Genomic DNA, 26,490 nt, shown 5'->3' with positions numbered 1-26,490 from the left:
TAGGCCTCCATGTTGGATTAAGGTCCAAAACTGGTATTGCTTTTTTCCTGATAATGAGCCTGGCGCCAAAGGCGCCAGGACTGACTCCATGTATGTTTCTGATGGAGTTTTAAGACCCTTGGGGCCAGTGTGAAGGGCTTTAGCCCCACTGCTGCCAGGGGGCTGTTATACCTGAGGGGGTCGGGGGCATGGATGACAGCACCTTTCACATTGGGAAATAATTTGTTGCAAGGGCCAGTCATCTCTCTGTGACCCTGCAACATTGTAGATTGATACTAGAAGAGGTAGTCATAGGAGGAGCCACTAGATATGGCTATCCAATTGTAGATATCTTCTACATGTAGCTCACCCAGAATGACCAATGTAAATGTCTGATAGGTTTCTGGGATGGAACCTGAATTTGTGATGTCACACCGGGATAAAAACGGGTGTCACATGCTTAGAAGACGAGAGCTCCGGAGGATACTTGTTTTTCTGGTGGAATCCCAGTCATTTTGTTTGCTAATAAAAGACAGTGGGCCTCATTACGACCCTGGCGGAGTGGGTTTACGCCAGCGGTATTCGCGGCGGACCCGTCCGCCCTACTACGAGTTCCCGTAGCGCCATGGAGCCGTTTCCGCCTGGTTTTTCCGGGCGGAGAAATCCATGGCGCTACGGGACCTTGATGTTAATTACGCCACCGTATTTTACGGTGGCGTAATTAACGCCTTCCCCACTCCCATTATACCCTATGGGGCAAAAATGGGAATGGGGAAGGGTAAAATGGGGAATGGGGATTTACCGCCCCGCCAAGGTCGGAATGGGGCGGTAAATCCGCCAACCCCCATGGCGGTATCGGCAGCTTTCCGCCGTGCTCCATGGTGCATATTGCACCACGATCTCCGCCAGGGTCGTAATGAGGGCCCGTAACTTTGCCCCATGGCTGAGTCTTCCGTTCTTGTGGCCGGGAGTCTTTGATGGGCTCAAGTGTTCTCTGCTGATAATTGGGGTGACTGCTAGAGAGCCCCGGACACATCTATACAATCTATAACACTGAGATCAGGCTGAATGGGCCCCACTGAACACTGCGCTCAATTAACCTGCCAATGTTAAAGGAATTGTTGATGAAAGTCAGAGGCGCTTCATGCAAAATGTAAACACACTCAAATACCAAATATACATATCTAACATAGACGCTTTACAGTATGCATGGTGAAAGAGAATGCAAATATAACACAATCAAACTAGAAAAGGGAAATATTTTAAATGACAGGCTACCCAAAAGAAACCTAAATAATATCAGGAATTACTAGAATCTGCTTAAACACAGTGACAAGGCATTTAAGGTTACTAGATGACTCAACATCACCCAGGACACCATGCCCCAGTCCTGAGCTTTAATTTCTCTCTGTATTGCTTTCTGAGAATTGTAGTCTCAGATTATTTTAATTGAGTGGAACGGACTAAGGTAAAAGCCAAACCCTGGACTGGGATAGGGTGTATTCGACAACATCGAGTCATCTGGCAATCTTTATCACAATCAATCTGCTGTTTGACTGGAGGCAAATATCTATTGCAAAGTGCCTGTGATCTAAAAGCTGAGATGTACAATATTGTGACAGCTGGGTCATATTTTTAGCTGATTGCTTTTATAAAGACCATCCTTTCATTAAATAAACAGCTACAAACACATTTTTGAAAATAATGTTTTTTCCACCAAAATTAAAATTGCTATTTTTGGGCGCTGGTTCAATTAATTTCATCAAGGTTTATTTTGAATAACATCAAGTTTCCAAAAAGGCATCACACGGTAAACAATATATTGTAAAATATATCAAAGAAATATCACAAGTTTCTTTACCAATAAATCAGTTAATATCAGCTTAGGAACATAAAATAAATAAGTCTTTACAACATAACCTACAAATGAGATATCCAGAAGGGGCAAGAATAAAAGTGCAGTGGGAAAAGCATCTGTTTCTCAACAGTGGTATAAGAGTTCTTTTTTTCTCAAAGCAGCATATCTCGTACAGAAAAATGTCAAATGTAATAACGTTTCCTGGATTTCAGTGCTGCACAGATATCGAATATCTTCGGGTGCATTAGTTACCATTCCATCTACAAGTCACAGTCTTCAGGGGCAACACATGTAATTGAAACCTTGTCAAATGTGAGCAGGAATACAAGTTCTGTGCTCAACTTAAATAGACACATCTGGGTGTTTAATCACAAATGTTGTCGAACTGACGGCATAACTAGCTGAATTGTAATAATCAGAAAATCGAATTTTAAAGAGTATTTTTGAATTATGACTTAGGCACAATGGATTCGTGTGCCGCACTAGCAGACCCCGTTTAAGCAATTCACTTTCCACCAATCACATTTTAACCAACAGATTTGATGACCAACATCACTCGTGCAACAGACGACAGGTCAGCTCAGCCCTTGGACTAAGCTAAATTAAGCACCAGAATAATAAGTATTTAAGTTTGGTACAATCAGACACATATGGGACACTCCTCTCAGAAATAGAGGCAAACACAGAACTGGATAAAGAAATAAGCAGCAACCTTCTTAGAAAAGCATTTTGTGCCAATGTCAAATGATCATTAAAACCTGTACCCCAAGCCCCTACACAAAGTGGCACGATACACAGATAGCATAGGCTTAACTGGACAATTGCCACTAGCATTTCGCAAAATGAAAAAAAGCTTCTTTAGCTCAATTTTTAAAGATGTGGGGCAGAAATGTCTTTACAAACTTTGTTAAAATGGTGTATTTAGCAGCTCAATTATGTGTAAAATTTGAAGGAAAAGGGACTAACCATAGGATTTACCAACAGTTTTGTTAGAGAATACATTATTAAATATACAAAAGCCTCAGATGCCAGAAACCATTGCCCCCTGATTTGCACCAACCACTGTCGCTCTCATTTCTCTAGATCCGCATCATGTCACTCTCACTATCCCCAACTTTACCTTCAATGTCGCTCATAGTGCCCTCATTGTACCCTAATATAACCATCATTGACCCTATTCTCCTCAGGCCACTTACACTGGCCCCAGTTGTACCTAATTTCAATTCACTTGTATTGCTCCCGTGCTGCACCATGGCTTTCACTGCCTCCCATTCTGCTCCATGCCACTCTCACTGCCCTAGTTCTGCTCCATGTCACTTTCATTGCCTTTGGTTCTGACCCGTGCCTTAACTTTACCACCACCCCTCTCTCTCCCTCTACCCTGTGAGTCCTGCACCATAAGAGATGTTGATGGCTCAGAAAGACTAGACACTCAACACATGCCAGCGTTCTGCAGGCTTCCATGTGTGGCTGGGTGTGATTTGCGACCTGCCAGACATGGGAGGCTAATAGGACTATGCTCACCGTGCATAGGGAAGGTGTGGCTGCCTGTATAGCGCTCACGCGAGGCTGTCTTCCAGCTAATACGCTCTGAAGTTGATTAGTATGAGCACTCTGTCTGAAGACTCTGGCCTTTTCCCCATTGTGGACGGGCTACCTCCTTCAATCAGGACCCTACTGGCTGGACACTTCTAAGAAATGCCTGTGTTGTTTACTGCCACTTCAAATGTACTCTCCCCTTTCTAAGAACGTTATGCAACTGTCCCATCGTTCAAACAGCAGAATGTCACCTACATTCAACCAACGTGCAGTGCATTACCAGGCAATCAACACCAATAACTATAAATGAAATACTTTAATCATTTCACATGAAGTAACAATAAAAGTGCATTGTCTTGTTACCATTTGCACAGTGTAATTTTCTAAGCAGCAGTTTATTTGTACATTTAACTAATTTTGATTGTAATGAGTTGCTCGGTGTGGTTTTGCCTGACAATCCGTGACACCTTTCAGGATCCATTTAGCAAGTTCTGATCTTTCCTGCAAAGCTCGTTCCAGAAGAGACACATTGGGTACAGTTTAATGTACATAGTTCGGAGTCTGGGGGATGTTAGCATGAACTAGAACCACAAAGTGAAGACATCAGGGCCTGAAGCGGCTATATGCTTGGGTTGGTTTCTGTTTGTTATGGTTTGTTATCATGTCCAGTTTACTATGACCAAGGGTCATCCTTTTGTCATTTCTGCTCAGGTGGCTGTTTTCTCTTGAGTTACCGCTCAGACCAATGGGAGCTGCACAAGTACCTTCTCCTGAGCGACCAACGTCAACAGCGTGATTACATGCATCGCTTTTCACCACGGTGGAAGTCTTATTTTCTGTCTGAAGCCCTGTCATGCCTGTAGTAGGTCGAGGTCGACAATTGATAATCATGTCCAGTTTACTGTGTCCCAGGGTATTTGTTTTCTCATCACTGTTCAAGGTGTTGGGCTGTTTTGAACTTGACGTCAAACCATTTGAATTGATGCATGCATCCTTTTTGCTCTCAGTGGTATATGAAATAGTGCTTTGATTTGGTGAACCATCACTTTTCTCATTTGTTTGCATCATGTCTTCTGCTTGTAGGTTTTTAGTTGGGCGTGGTTTAAAATTTGTGATCATATCCAATTTACTATGCCCAAGGGTCATTATATTTTCATCTCCATTTAATGTGCTGCTTTGTTCTTTTGAAACATTCTTTGGATCAGGAGAATTAATATATGCATTTGTCTTAATACCTGTCTGACTTACGTTACCAGCCTGAAAGCGAGAAACATCACTTTTCAGCATTGTAGGTTCCTTATTTTCGGTTTGCAGACCTCTGGTTCCTCTTGTGTGGTTGCGTCGATAGTTCATCATCATGTCCAAATGACTATGCCCAAGAGTCATCCTTTTCTCATTTCTGTTTAGCTTGTTGCTTTGTTCTGGTGAAGTGTCTTCATGGCCAACACCGTCACCGTTTACTTGCTTTACACCTTCTATGTGACTGACATGAGCAGGTGAATTGAAGGAACGATCACTTTTCACATCAGATTGTTTATTCTGTTCCGTTGGGAAAATTCTGGGATCAGTGACAGTCAGGTGAGCAAAGTTTGGTACAGGTTCAAACTGGTTGAGTGCTGGTGTTGACTTTGATAGCAAAGATGTCCGTAGTCCAAGATTGGTATTGCTTTGAAACGCTTCTCTGTAGTCTGTAGGGTTGGATGTCCTTCTTCCCGGGCTGAGGAAGCTCACTCTTAAACCACTGCTATTGTCCTTGTTTCCTAGGTCCCTGAAATCTGGGGGAGAATGATTATCTTTGTGAATGACATTGTAGATTGTGCTGGTTGCATACGGGGATGCCTTCAGGCTTGATATGCTAGAGTTGGAATGACTGCTTGATCCATTCGATCTCGATAACACTGGTGCAAGATCTGGGCTTGACCTTAGAATTGGTTGTGTATTCCAGATAGACGGACGGGAATATTGATTCATCCTCGGATCTGCGTTGTAGAAATAGTCAACAATATTAGAGACGGCATATAAGCATCGAAATTCTGTGTCAAAATCTTCTACAATTTTTCCAATGAAAAGTGTCACCATGTTGCTGTGAACTTGACTTGAAATCCAGCTAAAACTAGAAAAAGAAAAAAAATAGATTAAGCCTTTATGTGGATATAATAAAAGATACAATATTCTGTGCATCACTGAGGACTACATCACACTTGAGTAAAGAGGGTAGTTTTGCCCGATTGAAAAGCATGACAAATTAGTAGATAGATTTATTTCATATTCATTTTCATACATATGAACAACACAAAGCACTACATTACACAAAAATACAATTATCATTGTAATGATGTTTGCAGTAGTCCGGTTGTTAATAGCTGTTTGTATTGTGCTACATGTAGCTGGTTTGGCTGCTTCAAAACAGTTTGTGACCATTATGAAACCATTATAGAAGTCGTTTGCATATGGGTTTAGTGCATGCTTCTGTTAAAAAGGACCTCAAGGGTTTAATGGGATAACACAAAATGCTGGGCACGAAATAACCTCTTGTACTCTTGGGCCCATCTGAAAAAATTAGGTGCAAAGTGTTGGTATTTGCATGAGAAAACAGAGAAGTTTAGTAGATTTAGTGTTTGTCAACCAGTGTTCTGTAAAAATAAAAAAGGGGGGTAGGGAAATGACACTAGTAACAGACTAGGAATGGGAGACGAGGTACAAGTAATTAATGCCCAGGGATGAGAGCCTAGGATGAGGGACTAGAATAAGGCACTAGGAAGAGGGATGAGGGATTATGACGAGGGACAAAAAGACTAGGACGATTGTCTGGGAAAAGGGACTAGGATTCAAATGAGGGAATGGGACTAAGATGACCGACTAGGATGAGAAACTAGGATGAGTGAATAAGACACATTACTAGGATGAGAGGTCTTGGGCAAGAGGCAGAGATGAGGGAGGGGAGCCGAGGCACTAGAGATGAGGGACAAGAAACTGGGATGAGGGACTAGGATGAGTGGTTTGGGTGAGAAACTAGCACCATGCTGAGAGAAAAGGACTAGGATGAAAGATGAGGAGTAGGCCATCAAGGATCCGGACAAAAGAGGAGAGACAAATGACTAGGATGAGAGACTAGGACTATGAATTATTAGTGTTAGAGATTAGAACAAGGGATCCAAAGACCAGTACGAGGGATTGGGATGAGTGACTAGGACAAGGAACTAAACACTAGGATTAGGATTAGGATGAAGGATGAGGACGAGGCACTAAGACAAGGATGAGGCATTAGGAACAGGTTGACTATAGGACTATAGTAACAGAGTGGGACCTCTTGTTTTTTCATGTCTGTGTTGAGACATACTAGCACAAGAAAGCAAGGTGAGCCTAGAAGAGAGAACCTTCCTTCATCCTAGCTCCTGTTTGGCACTCATTTAATCAAACAACTTCTTCAATGGGTGATACGGAAAAACCCACAAATAAGTATCTGTTTTTCAGCCAATGCATACCAATCAAATATTCTGCAACACTGCAAACATTCCCTTCTATCTCTTTGCTATTGCTTTTTTTGGCCATCATAGGCACCAACACCCCAATAAAGGTTCGAAACCAAAAAAGTGATGGGGGGGGAAGGTTTTGAATTAATCTGAACCACTGGCATTGCTCTGGGCAACCTTACACACCAACGTTTTTTTAGCCCGTCTGTGCCATTGCAAAAGGGGTCCAGCCATATGCAAATCAGTCAAGTACTGCCACTAATGGGAGCCGCCCTTCTCGAACTGCCAGGTCAGGTCCCCTCTGCATGGAAACACAAGCAACGCCAGTCATATGTCAGCCTTGTTGGCCAGAGAAATGCCAGTGGTACATATTAAGTCAAAATCTTCCACCCATCACATTTTTGGTTTCAGGCTATCAGAGTTTCGGACGTTTAACAAATATTCCTTCACTCTAAGATGGCTGTTTTAAGTGCCTAAGAACTGTACAGTCACTTGTATGAAAGTTACATTAACTGATGAGTTCTGGGTATGGGCTTGTAAATGTGACAGGCATTATTTTTAGCAAAAGGGTAAAGGGTCCATTGTTGCCCCTTGAAAACTCTCCTACTATATATCGTGTGGTTAGAGAGTTAATATGCAACACAGTTCTTAGGTCGAATGCATATTAAAGTGAGTGAGGTAAAGCTCTATGTTAGGGTAGTTTTAGAGTAGCGAGTGTAGGGCCCACATATGATCTATCTAATATATTCTGACAGCCTCTTACATGTGTGTTGAACCACAAATGCAGTCATATGCTGCATGTTGGAACACCTATGATGTTCTGCGGGGTTAACATTTGGGATATTAACTTGGAATGGTGGGCCACCTGTGTGTAGTTCTCATGCATGTCTGTATCACCCAGTAGAATCACTTGTGGTTCAGTGGGTGGGTGGAGGGGAACTATGTAGCCCTGGTCTTTTTGATCGGGACGAGGTCATTCTTCATAATATTTGGACTTTGCATCGGTCTCAGCATCCATAAAAGTCGCTTTACCCATTGCTCTGCAGCCTCGCCAGCAAAAAGAAGAAACCTCTAAAAAAACGTCCTGGATAGGGAAGGTGTAAGGTACCAGTGCTAGTATCATTTGCACAAAGTGTCTAAGGTTTGCAGTGAATACGGAGGATTTGGACTCTAGCTCAGGTATATACTTTACCATGATGTTATCGAGATTGGCCGTTGCAGCTCTTCTTCTGATTTACCCCTATACACTTCTGCTTCCGCTTTGTATATGTGTGATGAGTATACAAACACTATATTGGTTGAAAAAAACTGTATGTTCCGTTTTCCCTTACCTCTGACTTTGGTCTAAATGATGTTTGCTATATAAGGGGTAAGTAGCCCTCTTTTTTGTTTCGGGGGGGCCAATTCATGAGGCGGTATAACAAAATTGAGAAAAAGACTAAGGCTACCCCACCTTGCGGACACTGGCCATGAAAGGATCCAGCACACTAATGACAGATCACTTCTAGTGGTCTGTATTCTAGAGAGCACCCGGGCTACATGTAATACATATACACATTTTATTCATATGATTGGCTTTCAAAAACAAACAGTTTAGCCTAACAAAACATAGCTAAAATTGACATAATCTTTTTCTTATCCTTGAGGTCTTTCAAATTGACTTCATACCGACATTTGTACATTCAGTTACTTTGTAATGTGAGTTAGTACATATTGGTGACTGAGAATGTGGTCAGAGTGACCTGACATCTATCTAGTTGACATTTATTGGTGTTTCTGGCACTGAATGGGTTGCTGGTGTTCTGGTGCCGTCTTCAGGACAGTTCTAGTGGACTTGATGATGTCACTGATGGGGGCCATCTAAAGGTAAAGAACGAGTGGTTAAAACAATGGGTGTCTCTACAGGGACTGGAGGTGCCTGATAGGGTGCTGGGTAGTATCCTACCAGTTATTTGCAGTGTCCCAGGTGTAGCGAGGCCGCAAAGGGCCGCAAAGGGCCTCTTGCTGCAAGCGCCTTCTGTGCGCTTGGTATGATTTGCTCTGGACGTAGTTAGATCCGGACTTATCTAATAGATGAGGTGCAGGGGCACTGTCTGTCGTGTCTCTACCGCCCTATCTGACTGTAGTAATTCACTGCCCTAGCATGCTGTTAGGCAGGTGAAAGTTATCTCTACTCGATTTGTGAGTGCACTCAGTGTCAGTGATCGAGTGAAATTTCTACTTATCTTGCCTTGTGGATGTGCGAAAGAAATTGGATCAAGGCTCTTGTGTTGTGTCAGTCTTGCTGTGCTCTTTGTGTGAGGGAGAGTGACGTGCTGTGGAGGGGTGGGCTCGGGACCGCGGCGGGTCACAGAAAATGAATTAGGCTCTCATGCCTATGGGGGCTGCGTCTGAGTACTTACGTGCTCTCTATTAGTGAAAGGGAGCAACGGGCCGTGCAGGGTGGGCTCGGGACCACAGCGGGTCAGGATACAGCTTACCTGTTGGTGGGCATAGCTAAAGATCGCCGTAGGTATGGCAGTGTCTGTAGCTACACGTATGCGTGCTGGCTTTTTAATACTCGCTTGGCGCGTGAATGCGCACTCTGGTCTCAGGGACGCATGCGCGAAGGAGCAGCATCTCGTTACTACATCTTGGAGTTAGTATCTTTACCAGGCATGAGCGTACTGGAGATCGAGAGATGCTTATGGCCCGTGGGGGATTGCAAGAAGACCCCATACCTATTTATTAAAAACTTCAAAGTTTCTTGCAATGTGACACCTTTCCGTTATAGATACAGTCGCTAGTGTTTGTGCGGACATTTACTCCTTGTTTCATTGTTGGTGCCTGGGGCACGAGCGATATAGGGGCCTGGCAGGTACCTATTGTAACTGAGGGGTCGGGTAAATGGTATGAGTGTGGGCGGACACATGTATGCTAAGCTTACATACTAGCATACTTGTAGTGCAAGAAGGGCACATTACTATACAGGCTACTAGCCGCAAGAGTCGGCACAAAATAACACTGTAAGAGTACATATGGAGACCATCATTGTACTATAGCGGACATTGCTAGTATGGATAGGGCTATGGAATCGCATGAGCGGAATTGCAGCCATCACAGAGCCAGATATGCAAGTTAAATACATTTCCCCGCATTTAACATACTTAATTACTTTTGATTAGAGAGTCTTATATGCATGGAGAAACATTTGACACATATGAAGAACCATTGTACACTTATGCATGGAGAAACAGTTGCCACATATAGGATGATTCACACAGAATTCAAAGAATTAGAAGAACAGATTCCACTCTATGGCCACGTTTAATCCGTTTTTTACAGTGTCTAAACGGTGTATCCATTTTTGCTCTAATTTTCTTAGTGCTAGGTCTCTGTCTCACCCTCTCGCTTTAGCTTCTATGGTTTGTATCACACACCATCTTAGTTCTGTATGTTTATGTCCTTTTTTCTCAAAATGGGCCACCATTGGTTTGTCCTCTACTAGGTTTTTCAGGCAGGACCTGTGTTCGCATATCCTTTGTCTCACCTCGCGTTTGCTCTTTCCTTTGTATAACAAATCGCATGGTCATCAAATCATGTATATGCTCCATTTGGTCAGACAATTTGAAAAAGTCTTGTATTTCCATACAGTGCCATTAAGGGATACCTCTTTTTGGTCTTGTGTGAGGTGACAGACTGAGCACTTGCCACAACGGTAGTGGCCTACCACAGGTAGAAGATGCCACAGTGTAGCTTGAGCAGACAATTGTGGTTTTTCTGTAGGGTACGTGTGTACCAGGTGGTCCTTGATGTTTTTACTTCTTTTAAAAGCGAATCTCGGTGTTGTTAGTGCAAAAGTGTCTATTTGCAATAAATGCCAGTTAGACAGGATTGTCTTTCTAAGTGCGTTGCTTACTGGTGAGAAAGTCGTTACGCAAGTCATATTGTCTTGCTGCTCTGCTTGCTTCTGTTTTGTCAAACAATCTGTTCTGCTGCGATTTCGTGCCGTTTTCCGTGCTTTCCTGATGATCGCCCCTGGGTGCCCCGTTTCTTAGACGGTCCTCCAGGTCTTTTCCATGAGAGTCAAATTCGGGCAGTGAGGAGCAGTTCCTTCTTATTCTTAAAAACTGTCCGAATGGTACTTTTTCTTTGAGGGCTTGTGGATGGAAACTGGAAAATTGTAGTAGTGTATTCTTATCTGTTGGTTTGCGGTATATTGTCGTTGTTATTGTACCATCTCGTGCTCTGAGGATATTAAGGTCCAGGAAGGCCAAGTTGTTATTATTGTGGTGCATAGTAAATTTGATGCACGGGTCCACAGTGTTGAGCCATATGTGAAACTGTTGTAGTTCAATCAAGTTGCCTTTCCACAGAGTAAAGATGTCATCAATGTACCTCACCCATCCGACTAGTTTGTTCCTGTACTGGTTTACATCGTTATATATGAATGGGTTTTCTAGGTTGTCCATATACAAGTTTGAGATATCTGGCGCGAAAGTTGAGCCCATGCTAGTACCTCTTATCTGCTGGAAAAATTGTCCTTTATATAGAAAGTAATTTTCCGTCAGGGCCAGGCGGATGCACTCTTGGATGAATGAGGTTGGTGTAGAGACGTCTGTGCGTTTATCTAGGTATTCTTTGAGGACGTCAATGCATTCCCTTTGCGGTATGCTAGTGTATAAAGCTTCAACGTCGAAAGTCACCAGTATGTCTTGTTCTGAGGTGGGGATGTTGCTGAGGTGGAGGATCATGGCTGTAGTATCTTGAATAAAAGATTTCATTTTTCTTACACATGGTCGCAGGAAAACATCTGTGTATATGGACAGGGGTTGAAGAATAGACCCTATGGCCGAGACAATGGATCTCCCTGGTGGTTTGGTAGTATTTTTATGGATCTTAGGAATGCAGTAAAATGCTGGTATTACTGGGTGATCCTTGGTGAGGAAAGCCTTCTCATCCTCATCGATCCATCCTTGCGTTGTGGCATAGAGCATGAGGCTTTTGATTGGTTGCCAGTCATTTGGTCGAAAACAATTGGTCGACTGGACAACTGGTCGAATCAATTTGGTCGAAAACCAAATGGTCGAATTTTTTATTTTTTTTATTTTTACCCCTTTTTTTTTTGGGGGGGGGGTCCCCCCCAACCCCCTTTTTTTTCTTTCTTTTTATTTTTCTACACGAAAACCCACAAAACACATATATAAATAAAAAAAAAAAATTCGACCATTTGGTTTTCGACCAAATGACGTCGACCAAATTGCAGTCGACCAGTTTGTAGTCGACCAAATGACTGGACACCCTTTTGATCTCTTCGGCTATGCGAGATGTAGGGTTATTGTCCAGTTTCTTGTAAAAGCGGATGTCACTGAGTTGTTTTTGGATTTCTTCCTCATAGAGTTGTTTGCCCCAGAGGACTATACCGCCTCCCTTGTCTGCGGGTTTGACCAAAAATAGATTGTTCATTTCCAGATTCTTTAAGGCTTTTCTTTCTGTGCTTGTTAAATTATCTCTGTAGTGGTTTTTCGTTTTGAAAATGTTTTCCAAGGTTTGGATTTCTGGACATATCATTGATGTTAGGGGCGTAAATGTTGATTCAGTTTCAGGCCTGTCGTGGTCGGGTCTATGTCTTTTTCTTTTGTAGAATCTCGGAAGAAATACCGAAGTCGGACGAGGCGGAACATTTTTCTAATTTCTACTTCGGTGGTGAAGCGATGCGCTTTGCTTTTCGGGACAAAACTTAATCCTTTGCTGAGGACTTCGATGTCTTCTGGTGTCAGGGAGTACTCACTTAAATTGAAAATGGGAATCACCAGGTCTGTTGGGGCTACGTCCAGAGCAAATCATACCAAGCGCACAGAAGGCGCTTGCAGCAAGAGGCCCTTTGCGCCCTCGCTACATCTGGGACACTGCAAATAACTGGCTCAGGTAGGATACTACCCAGCACCCTATCAGGCACCTCCAGTCCCTGTAGAGACACCCATTGTTTTACCCACTCGTTCTTTACCTTTAGATGGCCCCCATCAGTGATTAATCGGTGACACCATCAAGTCCACTAGAACTGTCCTGAAGACGGCACCAGAACACCAGCAACCCATTCAGTGACAGAAACACCAATAAGTGTCGACTAGATAGATGTCAGGTCACTCTGACCACATTCTCAGTCACCAATATGTACTAACTCACATTACAAAGTAACTGAATGTGCAAATGTCGGTATGAAGTCAATTTGAAAGACCTCAAGGATAAGAAAAAGATCATGTCAATTTTAGCTATGTTTTGTTAGGCTAAACTGTTTGTTTTTGAAAGCCAATCATATGAATAAAATGTGTATATGTGTTACATGTAGCCCGGGTGCTCTCTAGAATACAGACCACTAGGAGTGATCTGTCATTAGTGTGCTGGATCCTTTCATGGCCAGTGTCCGCAAGGTGGGATAGCCTTAGTCTTTGGTCTAAATGATACAATATCTTAGCTTTATGGAGCAAAACCTTTCAGTTTATGGAAGAGAGACCTTTTCTGCGTTGATTAAAAGTGCACAGGTTATTTCTTTTAACTAGCTGTCCATAATCTGTGAAAGACCCCTTCTGCTACATGTCAAAGGCTGAAGGATCCATTCCCAGAGAGCAGTCAGGGTCTTAAATGCTGGTCTAAAGGTGGAGGGAAAGGAGTTATACAAATGTTTAAACAACTGAAACTAATGACATGTGCTCTCATCAGACTTATGGAGAGCATTGTCACCTTTAACTTTGTAAGTGGCTGTTACCTAAAGTGGATAATATGGCAATCCATAGAGCGTACTGCTTCTCATTTACTATGTGCCTAGAGCATAAGCATGAACTCAGATCTGGACTGAGAACCAAAAGGTCCTGGAAATCATTTCCAAAGTGGCCCCACATTACACAGTTTCAGCAATGAGAAAATGTGGACATAAAACAGGTTACCAAACAAAAGAGGCCCAGGGTGCAGAGGCCTACCGTAAAATCTCCAGAGTTCCCTATAGGCCAGTCTACCGCTGCATGCATTGCTGGAGAGAACTTAAATCATTTGACTTGACCGAGTGACACACACAGCAGTTGTTGCTGCAACATCACTTTATGACAAAACAAAGAACGTTCTGCGTTAGATAATTAACGACAGAGAAGCCCCTATTGTGTTAGGTTGTGAAAGTCTCTGTTCCAACATGGCAGCTCTGTTTGCTATAAGTAAACAACACCCATCTCCATCTTCCCTCCAACTGCACTCACACCAATTGTGTGTCAGAACATACTGGAGCCAAAACTCAAATACGTCACATAAAAGCCAAGTTATCTGCTGTTTTCTATAAACGGGGAGTTCTTATGCTAGTGACAGGGCTCAAAAGACTAGATAAACTGGCGAACTCAAATCAAAGTAATGTGTTAAAGGAGTCTTACAGTGGGGGCCAACATATTACACAAAGTGGGAGTAAATTGTAATTAAAGTATCAGGCTTGGCTTTGTGGCTGTAATTAAGAAAACCTTCAGGGACAGCTAAGAGCTGTAAATGGCTTCTCTCCAGCCTTGGGTTTTTCCTAGGGCTCCTTTCTTTGAAGAGCTCCAGTAGTAAAGACTTGAAAGAAAGTCTCTAGGCATCCTGGGGACAGCATCTCTTTTGTCTTTCTCTCTGTAACTTGCTCTTTTTAGTCATTGCTTTTCTCACAGATCATGATTGTCAGCTTTTCATGACACCTGTTTTCAGCTGGTGGCTGGCACTCCTCAGGCCATGGAATGAAGGCCCTCGGCAAATCTCATGACAACTACCAAAAACCTGGATGCAGACCACTGAAGCTTGGTAGGTTGAGAGGGTGGCCAACTACTTTGACTTACTGTCCCACTCGTGTAGTCCTTGGGACTCTCGGTTTTGGGGAGGATTCTGACTTGTCCCTTCTCTCACTCCTACTTCACTCTTTGGAGTTAGTTCCTCTTGATTGTACTACACTTCTCCACTCTTCTGCCTCCTGTGTTAACTCCAATCCATCTCCACTTCGCACTCCTGCTCTTCACCCATCCACTTGCTTTATCAACTAATGTAACAACTCCTTGTCTCTTTCCTCCCTTTCGTTCGTTCCCCTTCATAGCCAACTCTCACAATTGTATTTGCCTCTCCACTCTTTACTCTCTTTCGGGTCTCCTTTTCCATTTCGGGCATCCTCCTTTTCCCATATCTATATGTCTGCTATTCCCCTCAACGTCTTCGTGCATTTCACCACCTTCTTCTCTACAATTAATTTTGTCTAGGTTTTTCCTATTTCTGCCATGTTCTTCACCTCTCTGGGCATCACTTCTATCTTCAATGAGCTTCTCCAATTCACAATTACCTCTTGCACCTTCTTCGCCTCTCGGGACACCCCCCCACTCCTTAATGAGCTTCTCTAATTCACAATTATCTCTTAATTCATCTGGGCACAACCCTCTCAGAAATCATCTTTGCTGCGTTTTACCTCCACTCCCGCTTCCTCCCTCTCAGTACCACCAGGTCCGGGTCTCCCAACTCATTGGTTTGGTCTTGAGAATCTCTCCTCCAGCTCTCAGGCTCCAGTGTGGCTTTGCTTTCTGGATCCTGCATCCTCTTTGTGTTCTCCTGTTCCTTCCTCCAGCTCCTTCCTGCAGCCTTCCCCAAAACATCTGCTGTCTCCAGCTCTTACTCCAAAAATCTCTGCTGCCAAACAGAGGTTGTGGGATGGAGTGCTTTGATCCACCCTCCTGCCACTGTCAGGTGAAAAGGGATTCAGGTGTGTCAGCTGGAATGGGCATTAGCCGTCTGTCTCATCTCCCAGGATAGCTTACTATAATGTGGCATTTAGGATTAGTTCACCCTCCCACCCTCCCACACTTGTGTGATCAGCTCTCTGCCTGCCACACCAGGCCATGCCTTATAGCTTCTCTGTTGGGCAAGGGAACCCAGATCATTCCATTCAGGCAGTTGGTGCTACGATTGTCAGTCAGGTGAAAACCACCCCTGTGGATGGCTTACACTTCTGATGTGGGACGTGAGGCTGCCTCGTCCCATCTTGAACGGTCCTCTCTCCAATTGTCATGCCTTAACCCTGCCCCAGGATGGTCCCCCTCAGCCTCTCTATTCCTAACTCTAGGAGAATGGAGGCCTTGTATAATGGGTGGCTGGTTGACTCTGGAGTTTCCTTTCCAAATTGAAGACACCCTCTTTCCTTCTGTAGGTTGTTTTTTGGATTCCTGCATCTACAGGAGGGGCCAAGCGGGCAGACAGGTCCAATTCTGCAGTGCCCCCATTCCTCAATTTCCTTTGAGAGGTAGTAGCTACCGTGTCCCCAGCATCAGTGGTAGTGAACACAGTCAGTCAGTCAGCTAATCAAGTTGTATATATTTCAAAACTGAATAAACCATGATTAAAAAAGAAATAAAAACAGATTAGTTCATTAAAGACTATAAATCAACACAGACAGAAAATACAAATAAAAGCAATACATTTGAAACACCAACACGAAAATTCAAATTAATATGAGCCACACACAAAGAATTGTGACCATGCTTTGCTTCCGAAATGCATTAAGGAGCTTTCAGTAAAAGAACACAATGCAAGTGGCGTGTGTCTCTCTGAAAGAGAAAATCATTATTTCTTAACAGCACTCTGAGTCCAGAACCGCTCGGGATCAGAATGAAACACCCCCCCCCCCACCCTTCAAGACTTCAAAACCGGGACATTAAACTAGGACCCAAGTTAATCCCTTAACTGAAGCACAATCACACTTGCAAGTTGCGGACAGCAGAAAACATCTGACATACTTCCAGTTTCTTCTCACATTGGCCATCCGGAGACGGTTAGTCCTGAGATTAAATAGGACAGCCCACTAGCAAAGTTTAGCAAACCATCTCAGATAAGCTTTCGTGAGAAGTCCCATGCCAAATACGAAGTAGTGGCGGACTGAACATTTGACTGGCGCCGCACTTGAGCATTGTTCATTTTTTCAGGCTGTATATGCATTGCTAGGGTTTTTATATTTGTGTCAGCAGGAACTACAGGATCTAAAAAGACCTAAGAGAGGCCCAAGTTGGCCAATCCTTTTTTTAACATGACACAGCCATGGGACATGTGAGCCAACCTTCGAGTTCAACAGTGAGAGCACTGTGCTTTAGGGTTGAGAAGGCCGGATTTCCATAATCCAATATGATCACTGCTTTCTAGGTGCAGGTGCTTCCCCTTTTAAAAGGACCTTGCCACCAGATAGTCTCACGAGACTTCCCTCTGCCTGGAAATGGGAGCTAAGAAGATGACCAGTGAATCTTCCCCGTGCCACTCTCGGGCACATGATCCTCTGGCTTGGAGGGGTACCTGACCCCCCCCGCCCCCCCCCCCCCCAATCCCTCCACTAGATAGAGGCAGGAAATATTGTCACTGTGGTCATCAACATTGTTGAGTTGTTAATTGGTGACCTGTGTTTCCCAAGAAATGGTTCCTTTCCTCCCACCAGTTATTTTGTTTTAATAGTTTACTACTGATAGTGAGAACCTAATGACTGAAAAAAAAATTGAGATTAACTATACCTCAATATTGCTGGCATGGTGAGGTAATTAACTTTATTTAGGTAATTTACATTGGATGACAAAGAATCACATAGCGTTTTTAATTGAGCTCGACACTTGATTGCACGCCATGTAAGTTAGTGTAATAGTGTGCCATTGTCTCTTGGCTTGGTCTCCATTGCCAATGTTGTGTCTCTCATGTGCAATGTTGCATTACAGTCTTTCAGCCTTGACATGAGAACTGCTCTTACCAATGTTTGGTGGTGTTAGGGTGACAGTTATTAATTTGAATTCCTCAACATTCTGAGGTTGTTTGTCAAAAGATGGATTGGTGTGATACAAGAAAAAATGAAAATAAAAATCTAAAAAAATAAAAAATAAAAAAAGGAATAACCGAGTTCTGACTGGCTTGACCAGGGATAGGGCGGTATATCAGTTGGCATGACCACATTTCTCAAAATGGTGAGATCACAGTGGGGTCACCGCTCAAAACAAGTGCACAACTGTGACACTGCGGCATTATAACACCTATGCCGCTATAAAAAGATGTGCAGTGTGCATGTGGCGAACAGAGGTGGCAAGTGGCCCTTTATGGCAATCTAGCAGCTTGTGACTTGAAATGTTTAACCCTGACAATAAGAAGAGCATAGGTGTGTGCTACAATACCCAGAGGACATGTCCAACCACAACTGCATATGCCTTTTGAATCTTTCTGTTTCCTCTTGGTATTTTAAAGTCCAAATCTGACACAGCAATCAATGTAATAGACCTGTCAGAAGTTTCAGTATGTGAAATTGATTTGCAATCGAGAATTGCCTGTAATCTAAACATCAGCTCAATGTGCCATTTATTGCATTCTCACCTGTAGGTTCCAGCGATAACTTGTTCACAATCAATCAGTACAAACTTCTCCAAAAATTGGCCTGAAAATTTCTTTCCTGATTTGGTGCAGTAGGTACTTCCAGTCACCGTTCGAACCTTCAAGTTCTAAAGTTGCAAAAGGTGAACGCATGGTTAAAGTAACACATACATAGTTTTCCACTCTATACTTTTAGGAGAAAATTATGTGAATACCAGGTGCTTGCGAGTCCCAGCACATGCACTACAGCTGAGTTTCTTTATGCATTTTACAAATTTTCAACTTTGTTTTCTTGGTAAATAGGCTAAGCTTCAAACCACCCGATTACTCAGACGCACTAGTTTGGAACTGACCACCTCTCATTATGGTTCTAGGTTGTTATGCCACCCAGTGAAGGCACCATAGATCCCCTTGTTTGTTTTTTAATACAATATAGAATCCACATATCTACGTCCACTTCCAGAATCCTCGCCATCTAATCCCCTTCCAACAAAACTTTGCTCAGCAGGTGTAAGGGAATGGCGCAGCTGGATTTTTGCCTCCCTCTGCAAACGGGGAGGCATAGCGACTGGATATGCTCATACCATTAGCTGTGTGATGTTAATTAGAGATCCAAACAAAAATAACTCTTCCACCACAGTTCTAAAAGCCTTACAAATAAAAACATTTCTACACAGGGGGAACCCTAATGTAAAAAACACAACGTTTTCTGTGGGGCCCCACTCTAAAAAGGTAAAATCTTTGGATGTCGGCATTGTCTGCTTTCAGTGATGCAGCAGGGGCCCGGAGTTCTGCATCTGTGTATCCCTATAGCATAGAACGCTGCAGCTCACTAAATCGATTTACAAGCGGCCACATTTCCTTTACCTTCTAGTCCAGAGGTCTGCAACATTTGGCTCTACAGATACTTTGGAGTACAAGTCCCATCACCTCTAGCCAGCATAGTCAATGGTGGGGGATCACGGGAGTTGTAGTCCAGAACATCTAGAGAGCTGCAGGATGCAGAGCCCTGCTCTAGTCATTTACATCTAGCAGCCCAGTTGGCCATTCAACGTCACCATCCTGACAAAATTACCCCACATTTACCCGATGGCAGCAACGGGTGATCGAAAACACCTCAGAAGCAATTGTTTTGCACTTTGTAGGAAATGTATCCCCCATTGTACACAGCTTGCCAATGGAACGTTAAATCGTCTAAAATGCACCTTTAAAATATTAACTATTATCATTATATGCATATTTTAAGACTTTTTCAAGATTTTTTTATTTCCTTTGTTATTTGTTATAATGAAAGTTAATTTTGTGTACGGCCTTCTTATCTAAAAAAAAAGAAAAAAACTATCTAGACATAAACCAGTTCCATAGAATTATGTTTAGCATGGTTGAAGTCGTTAATATACACGAATGATGTCAACATCTCATAGTAAGTGAAACAGCTTAATTAAATTAATACTAACTTGTAATTACTGTGGGGGCATAAGTTAGAAGCCTGAGCGACCTGTAATCCTCCCCCACAGATGGGTGTATTGCTATTAGTATTCTGGGATGTTGTACCAGGATACTAATCGTTTTTTTTCAAGTTGAGAAACTGCGTGTTTGCCATTTCTCAACTTGAAAAAACCTACAAAACAAGATGGCCACCATGGATCAGGGAGAAGGGAACTGCACATACTCCCATATCACTTTCCAGGGCGACCATTGCCGCGACTGAGCTGTGCCAGGAACACAGAGTGTTACAGGCATTGGCGAGGGATGAAGGAGCGCAAGGTAAGTGGGGAGGGATTAGAGGTGGGGGCACACTTACCTAAGTACCAGCGGGGCAGATGGCAGCCTCTCACTTCTGAGGAGGCTCTGAGCAGAGGCTTTACCATGTGGTAAAGTCCTCGTTCTGAGCATCCTGATTTGCAGGGAGGCCGCCACACTCCCCTACCCCTCCTCGCCGGGTACCAATCAGGAATAATATGTGAACACATTTCCGATCTTCTTGGCCTGCTTTGCCAGAGTATATTTTCTGAACTTGCTAGTCAATGAATCTGCTAATGTCCCACCGCCAACTACTTGACTTTTTTGTTTTTCAGAGAATTTCATTTGCATCTTTAAGCGCTACATTTGTGTAGCTATAGTCCAAGCCAAATCTATCTGGTTAAAAAGGATTTCTTCATACGCCCTCTACTCTGAAACCTTCCCTCATACAGAATGTGAAAACGTGTTCTGAATTCTGATCAATGCTTCTTACAAGAAACTAATTGGTTTCTGCAGCACCTCTTCGCTAGCCCGATGTATTCAATTTAACCAGTACAAATCCTTCCCTTTAGTTATACACAGGAAGGATTCAAAGCCCATTGGTTCTCATGTTTCTCGTTTTATTATTGGTGGATTGGTGGCACAGCCACTGTTAAAATGGATTTCTAGAATCTGGCCACCCTAGGTATATTGAACAGAGGAACTGACAGTCACAAAGCTTCCTTGTAGGAGAAGGGACAGATGTAGGAAGAGTTCTTGTGGTGGTGACATTTTCCAGAAGATATCCAACAAGTTACAGGTATGTAAAATATTATTCCTATCTTTCAGATACAAGCTTTTAGACCGATGATAAATGCGATGGAATGGAATGACCAACGTTTATTCTAAGGTTTATTCCAAGGAGAACAGGGGGAAGTGAATGCGTTTCAATTACTTACCCCCTGACTTCGATTTTCCCAGGTTAATAGGTATGTCAACTGGGGGTCACTGGAGGTATAGATTTCCCCGCTATTGAATCCAGTAGAAGATGCCCAGGAGCTGCGGGTGCAAAGGTTCTTCCTGCCAGTTTCAGGAGCAGATGACAACCCTTGGTGAAGAAGAAATAAAGAAGGGACTGATGCAGACCTCATTAGGACATTTCACCAAATAGGGAAAGGCGAGTTGCGTTGACGGCTACTGCACATGCGTGACAGCAGGTGTCTTTCCAGTGGCATTTGAAGAAGACCTTCCAGGGCAGGATCCCTTGATGCTGGGAAGCTGAAACCTGTCAGAAAGGTGACTTGTAGCCCAAGCTGGCAACTACTGAAGTTTTGGTGACTAATGAGGAACAGCAACGATTTTACAGATGTAGCCCCCTCGAGAGCTGGTCAGTCAACTGGGTGGTCGAGGGGCACCTCGGAATGCTTACAATGGCTGGATCCTCGAGAATGCATCAAGACTGGTTGGTCCCACCAGTCTAAGGGTTGAAACACTGCTCAAGGCCTTTGCAGATCAGGTAGCCCAGCAGGGCTTCACCGGGCCAAACGCAGGAAGGGATGCCAGACCTCTTTGGGAGTCGTCCACAGATCTTCAGTCCGCTTCTCTTCTACATAGGATACTTGGCTCCAATGCTGATCTGTGGAAAAGACTGCAGGAGTCCTCTACTTGTCCTAACACTTGGCTGGAGGCAAGTCCAAGCCCAAGCCCACCGGTAAGGATGTGCACCATTCAAACAGCCAGCAGTGGGCCAATCAGGGACCACTGTGGGTTTCACTCATGCCACACACTCTGACCCTCTGGCACCACAAATGTGGAGTGGGACTAGACAGTCCCACCCACTTCCTGAGCCACACGCACACACACACACACACACACACACACACACACACACAAATGCATCACTAGCCCACAAAAGCAACAGCATTCCCGGGCATGTGCATGAACTTGTATGGAATGTCCTGACCGGAGAATATCCACAACAATATTGCCAATATGGCCAAGGATAAGCGAATAATCCTGTGACACGGCCATTTTAGGGCACTAACCAAGATTAGTAGACAGACGCAGTAAATGTGAATGTGCACACTAAACAATAATGCAAAAATGGTAAAAAGGGATCTGCTGCCAACAGCTTGTTTTTAGGCACAAATAAAAGTAACCAGAAGTCCCAGTGTATCAAAGGCTAGCGTTATACGAACGTATTCCCACTGCACTGCCTTGTAAGATGCTATGTGCACAGTCAAAAAGTTATCAAAAAAGGAAACAAGGGAAAAAGACAAAAGGGGAAACAGTTTTGCAGTACTGATAATCTTAAATACTAATCAGTTTCCGCATGACAAAATGAGCAAATGTCGAGGGGAGTGAAGCTGAAGACTTTACTTCCCTGTGCAAAGTCTGGACAGGTTCAAAAACAACAGCAACAAAGTTTGGGGCCCATAGAATATGGAAGGAAGGCACTTAAAGAAAAATCTTTCCCAACAGCCACCATTTGACAACTGTTGGCATGGATATGGTAGAGAGTTGAGGGAATTCAGTGAACTATGTTTTGCACGTATAACATTCTGTACTGTGCGTTTTTCCTTCTGAATGCAAAGCAATGCAAAGGCAAGGGATACACAATGTGTGCTATACTGTTGAATGCATGCTCTCCAGGGCAGAAAAAGTGCTGGGGTGCACGCTGGTATCACACTAATAAAAGTATCAGGGAATTGAACACCTCACTGATCTTCGCCTGTCTGCCTGCGAGGGCCTTGAGAGCTCCCCTTGTGCTTCAGCATCCCTGCATCTTCAACCCTGTCCACCCCCTCCACTGTCCCACTTGCAAAGACAGCAACTGTGGGATGCAAGCTGGACAAGGGGAGCACAGGGATGCTGAGCGCTAGTGTACCGACACTCCCCAAGCACCCTACCTACTAAATCCCACTGTTGAAGGGAGCAGAACAGTGGAGGCAAGCAATGCCAGGGAGTTGTAAGGAAGGCATGGTATCAAACAGTGAAGACAGACACAAGTGATCACAATTCAAGGGTGTTTATTGAACTTCAATGGGTTGGTTGTACGCCTATCTAACCCTAAATCTAAGGATAGGAGCAAGCTACGACCATCATATAACGCAGTCCTATTGGAGTCTCTGTCAAAATAAAAGGGCCTATACAAATAAACCTATTGCCAATCCTTACTTCTAAATACAAATGGGGTGGGACAATAATTTATTCAAAAAGAAAAGTGTTCAAGAAATGATATGTCTGGATAGTTGAGCAGTTAGTTGGCTTCCCTTCCCCACGTTTTCAGCACGGGACAAGGCGGCACGCTCGAGCTTCACACACACTCTGGCTTCTGTGCCACAAAGATATAGTTCAAAGCATAGGTATCAGGGCCTTCTGTGCTAAAGTCTCTTACCCAATAAAAGTCTCATATTGCAGAGGGCCTGACATAACAAACAAGCACCAAATTCAGTTCTTATCAGGATTTTCACATTCATAAATTTTCAGGTCCACTGTTCACCATGGGTTTCCCTCCTTCAGACTCGGACCCCCTTTTAACATAATGGTTACAATTGGTCTCCCTCGATCGGGCCCCGACCATGGATCTCCCTAGTTCGGGCTCAGACTCCTTAAGCACAATGTTCACAATTGCAGAATGAAAGGCAGAGGGGACCCTCTGACCCACCACAATTAAATGGTAGTCAGGAGGGGTACCAGAATGGTGACCCATCTGACCCTGCGACCTATGCAAGCCTGAGATACAAGGGTAATAGGACAATACTGGTGTATGTATACACTCTCCCGGCACAGAGAGGGTGGCCCAACCAGGTAAGTACTGCCATGGGAAACTTCTCTCCACACTTCCCTCAGGAAAGAAGTATTACTCCACCTCCCAACCCAAACTTTTTCCCCAGGTATCCCCGAACCAGAACTTCCAGAATAAGCCTCCTCTCTCTGTCCCTGCTTCCAGGGCAATAGGTCCCTGAACCTGGGAAATTTCCAGCACCCAAGCTACTCCAGGAGAAGGGACAGTCACCGGTTTCAGGAGCAGCAGAGGTATAACCAGAGACCTCCTTACAACTCAGAAAATATTTCCCAACTGGAGAGACAGGTCCAGTAACAGACCAACAATCGGGGTTACATGCTGAGGACTCAGTCAAACCCACAACTGGAATCTGCTGCCCAGAACACCCGAACACCCACATATGATGCCCCAGGGGGGAAATGATGGGAGGAAACATCTGACAAACCACAGGTTCCTGAGGAGGGGGCCCGGCTGGAGGGGAGATGCCAAGCCCTAGAGGAAGCTTCCATTATCGCCCAGATAGAACCCCTAAAAACCTCTCACCCTGAAATTGTATCTTCTGCCCTCGGAATTCTAGAACCCAAAGAGCAAAGAGTAAGTAGGGGAGGCCAAAGAAGAACGCACTTTGTGGAGGAGCTCAAGATTATCCACTCCGAAAGAGAAGAGTGCTTGGAGGACTCGGGTAAACATACCTTCGCTTTCAGAAACAAGGGGATCCCTTCCAAAGAAAAGTGGGTCCTAAAAAACCCTGAGCGGGAAAGGGTAAGTATGGAGACCGACCCAGAAACTATTCAACCCCAAAAAGACAAGCCATACATAATTGAAACTGAGGGGTGTCCATTCCCCAAACCAATTCTGAGAACTACCTCCAGGTAAAGGGGGACAGCAAAGAATTGGAGGAGAAAGAGGATTGCGCAAATCCGCCAATTGAAGTTGTGAAATTTTCTTTACAGATTCCTGATCTCCGAAACAGAAAATTGACCAAGATCACATGGTGCCAAAGTTCAATATTAAGAAAATGACCACGGGCCTGGCAAACAACTTACTTTCTCTGCACCCTGGAGGAGAAAGAAGGCCGATTTTACACACCCTTATTTGCACGCATATTGGCCCTCATTACAACCCCGGCGCTAAACCATGGCGCTATTAGCACCATGGTTGGTGCCGGTGTTGTAACGAGTCCGCCATGGTGGAATGGGGAAATACCGCCCCATTCCAAGGTTGGCGGGGCGATATTTCCCCATTTCACCATGGCCCTTCCCCATTCCCATTTTCGCCCCAAAGGGCTCAATGGGACTGGGGAAGGCGCCAAGTACGGTACCGCAAATTGCGGTAACGTAATTAGCACTGAGGTCCCTTTGCGGCACCCTACTTTAACGGCTGGTAAAACCAGCAGTTAAGGTTGGGACCGCAAAGGGACCTCGTAATCAGATGTTAAGGGTTTAACGGCGCCGACATCTTTTACGGCGCTGTTAAACCCTTAACGCCAGGGTCGTAATGACCCCCATTGTTAGCAATTCCAGCTTGAAGGGAGTAACATAGATTGAGGAGTGAACTAGTGTTGATGACAATGGATTTCATGTTGTTGGGCTCCCCATGCAGTTGTATCTCGTGTACTTGCTTACTGTTTACACTACTGGGACCTCCCAGTGCAAAGCAATACATTTTTCCCTTAGGGGTCGCTATTGTCGGAGGCTGTTTTCCACACGTGTTTTCCATCCAGGATTCAAAGTGGCAACCAAAGTGGTATTTACCTGGTTGTTTGCACCGGAAGGCACCAAGGTTTTGCAACGTAGGTTATGCGTCTCCTTTTTGTTTTTTAATTTGCCTGGCAATATTGTCAAGACAACGTCCATGTTTGCAGCAGTTGCTTAGTAGAGTATAATTAGCTCTTACTTACAGCACGTGTGCTGTCACAGAAGTAAAACAGAGGATTCCAATCTCGTCACAAACCGGAACTCTGACCTCCAGAATCCCTCAGTCCCCCAGACTGACAGAATGTGAGGACACATTTGTCTGCACCAATTAAACGTTGCTTCAGGCACGAGCCAGTGTTTGGTATCCCCCTATCCCAAGCACAAGCCTCAGAGAGGACTGAACATGAGGAGACCTCTCCTTTCTGATTTTGAGCAATTTACATTTCTTTTCTTCTATGTTGTCTGGTGGTCAAGAGGGACCCCAACACTCAGCTTTTATTACCAGTGTTTTACTATCACTTGGTTGCTTATGTAACAATGGTCGAAGGGAAACCGGTCTTTACGCGTGGATTATGTACTTGGGGAGGGATATTGCTCATTGCAGGGTCATATTTGGTTGAGTGTTAATCCCAATCTGTTTGTACATTTTCGGCCCTCCTTTTCCTTTCTCTCCCCAATTTCTTCTATACTTGTGGTTTCTCTCATTTTGGTTTCGATCTGCTCTGCCTCTTTCCTGCAGAGGACTCTTCTATTCTATGCTTTATGTTCCTTTCATTGATTTTAATCTCCATTACAGACTATTCCCTTTGCCTTCTCTTTTAAACCATCCCCACCAGGAACAAAGTCTTGGTTTGTTTATTGTGCTCCTATAGTGCTTAATGTGGAGGAGACCCAAGGATGAGACCACAATCCACGTTGGGAGTCCAACAGGCTGAGACACCAAAAGGGCCCCACCAACCAACCAACACGCTCCACCATCAAAGTACCTACCAGCACACGGCTGGCAAAAACACAAACTGAGGTACCTCCGGTGTCCTCATGTCTGGGGCCACTACGTGATCCGAGTTGAACCAGAAA

General features: G+C 44.0%; 1 protein-coding gene across 1 annotated transcript in view; it reads right to left on the bottom strand.

The window, feature by feature from the left end:
• Positions 1–3,677: 3,677 nt before the first annotated feature.
• FAM83C (family with sequence similarity 83 member C) overlaps positions 3,678–26,490 on the bottom strand; it is a 196,360-nt gene continuing 173,547 nt past the window's right edge. The window contains exons 3-4 of the mRNA XM_069652214.1: positions 18,211–18,335; positions 3,678–5,489 (exon numbers count right to left, since the gene is read on the bottom strand). Of these exons, the coding sequence (XP_069508315.1) occupies positions 3,980–5,489; positions 18,211–18,335 (1,635 nt within the window). The 3' untranslated portion in view covers positions 3,678–3,979. The remainder of the gene's footprint in view (positions 5,490–18,210; positions 18,336–26,490) is intronic.

The sequence above is a fragment of the Ambystoma mexicanum genome, chromosome 3p (assembly GCF_040938575.1).
Source record: "Ambystoma mexicanum isolate Mex_15411 chromosome 3p, UKY_AmexF1_1, whole genome shotgun sequence".
Lineage (NCBI taxonomy): Eukaryota > Metazoa > Chordata > Amphibia > Caudata > Ambystomatidae > Ambystoma > Ambystoma mexicanum.
The sequence above is the reverse complement of the archived record's forward strand: the minus strand, read 5'-3'. Positions and strand labels throughout refer to the sequence as shown.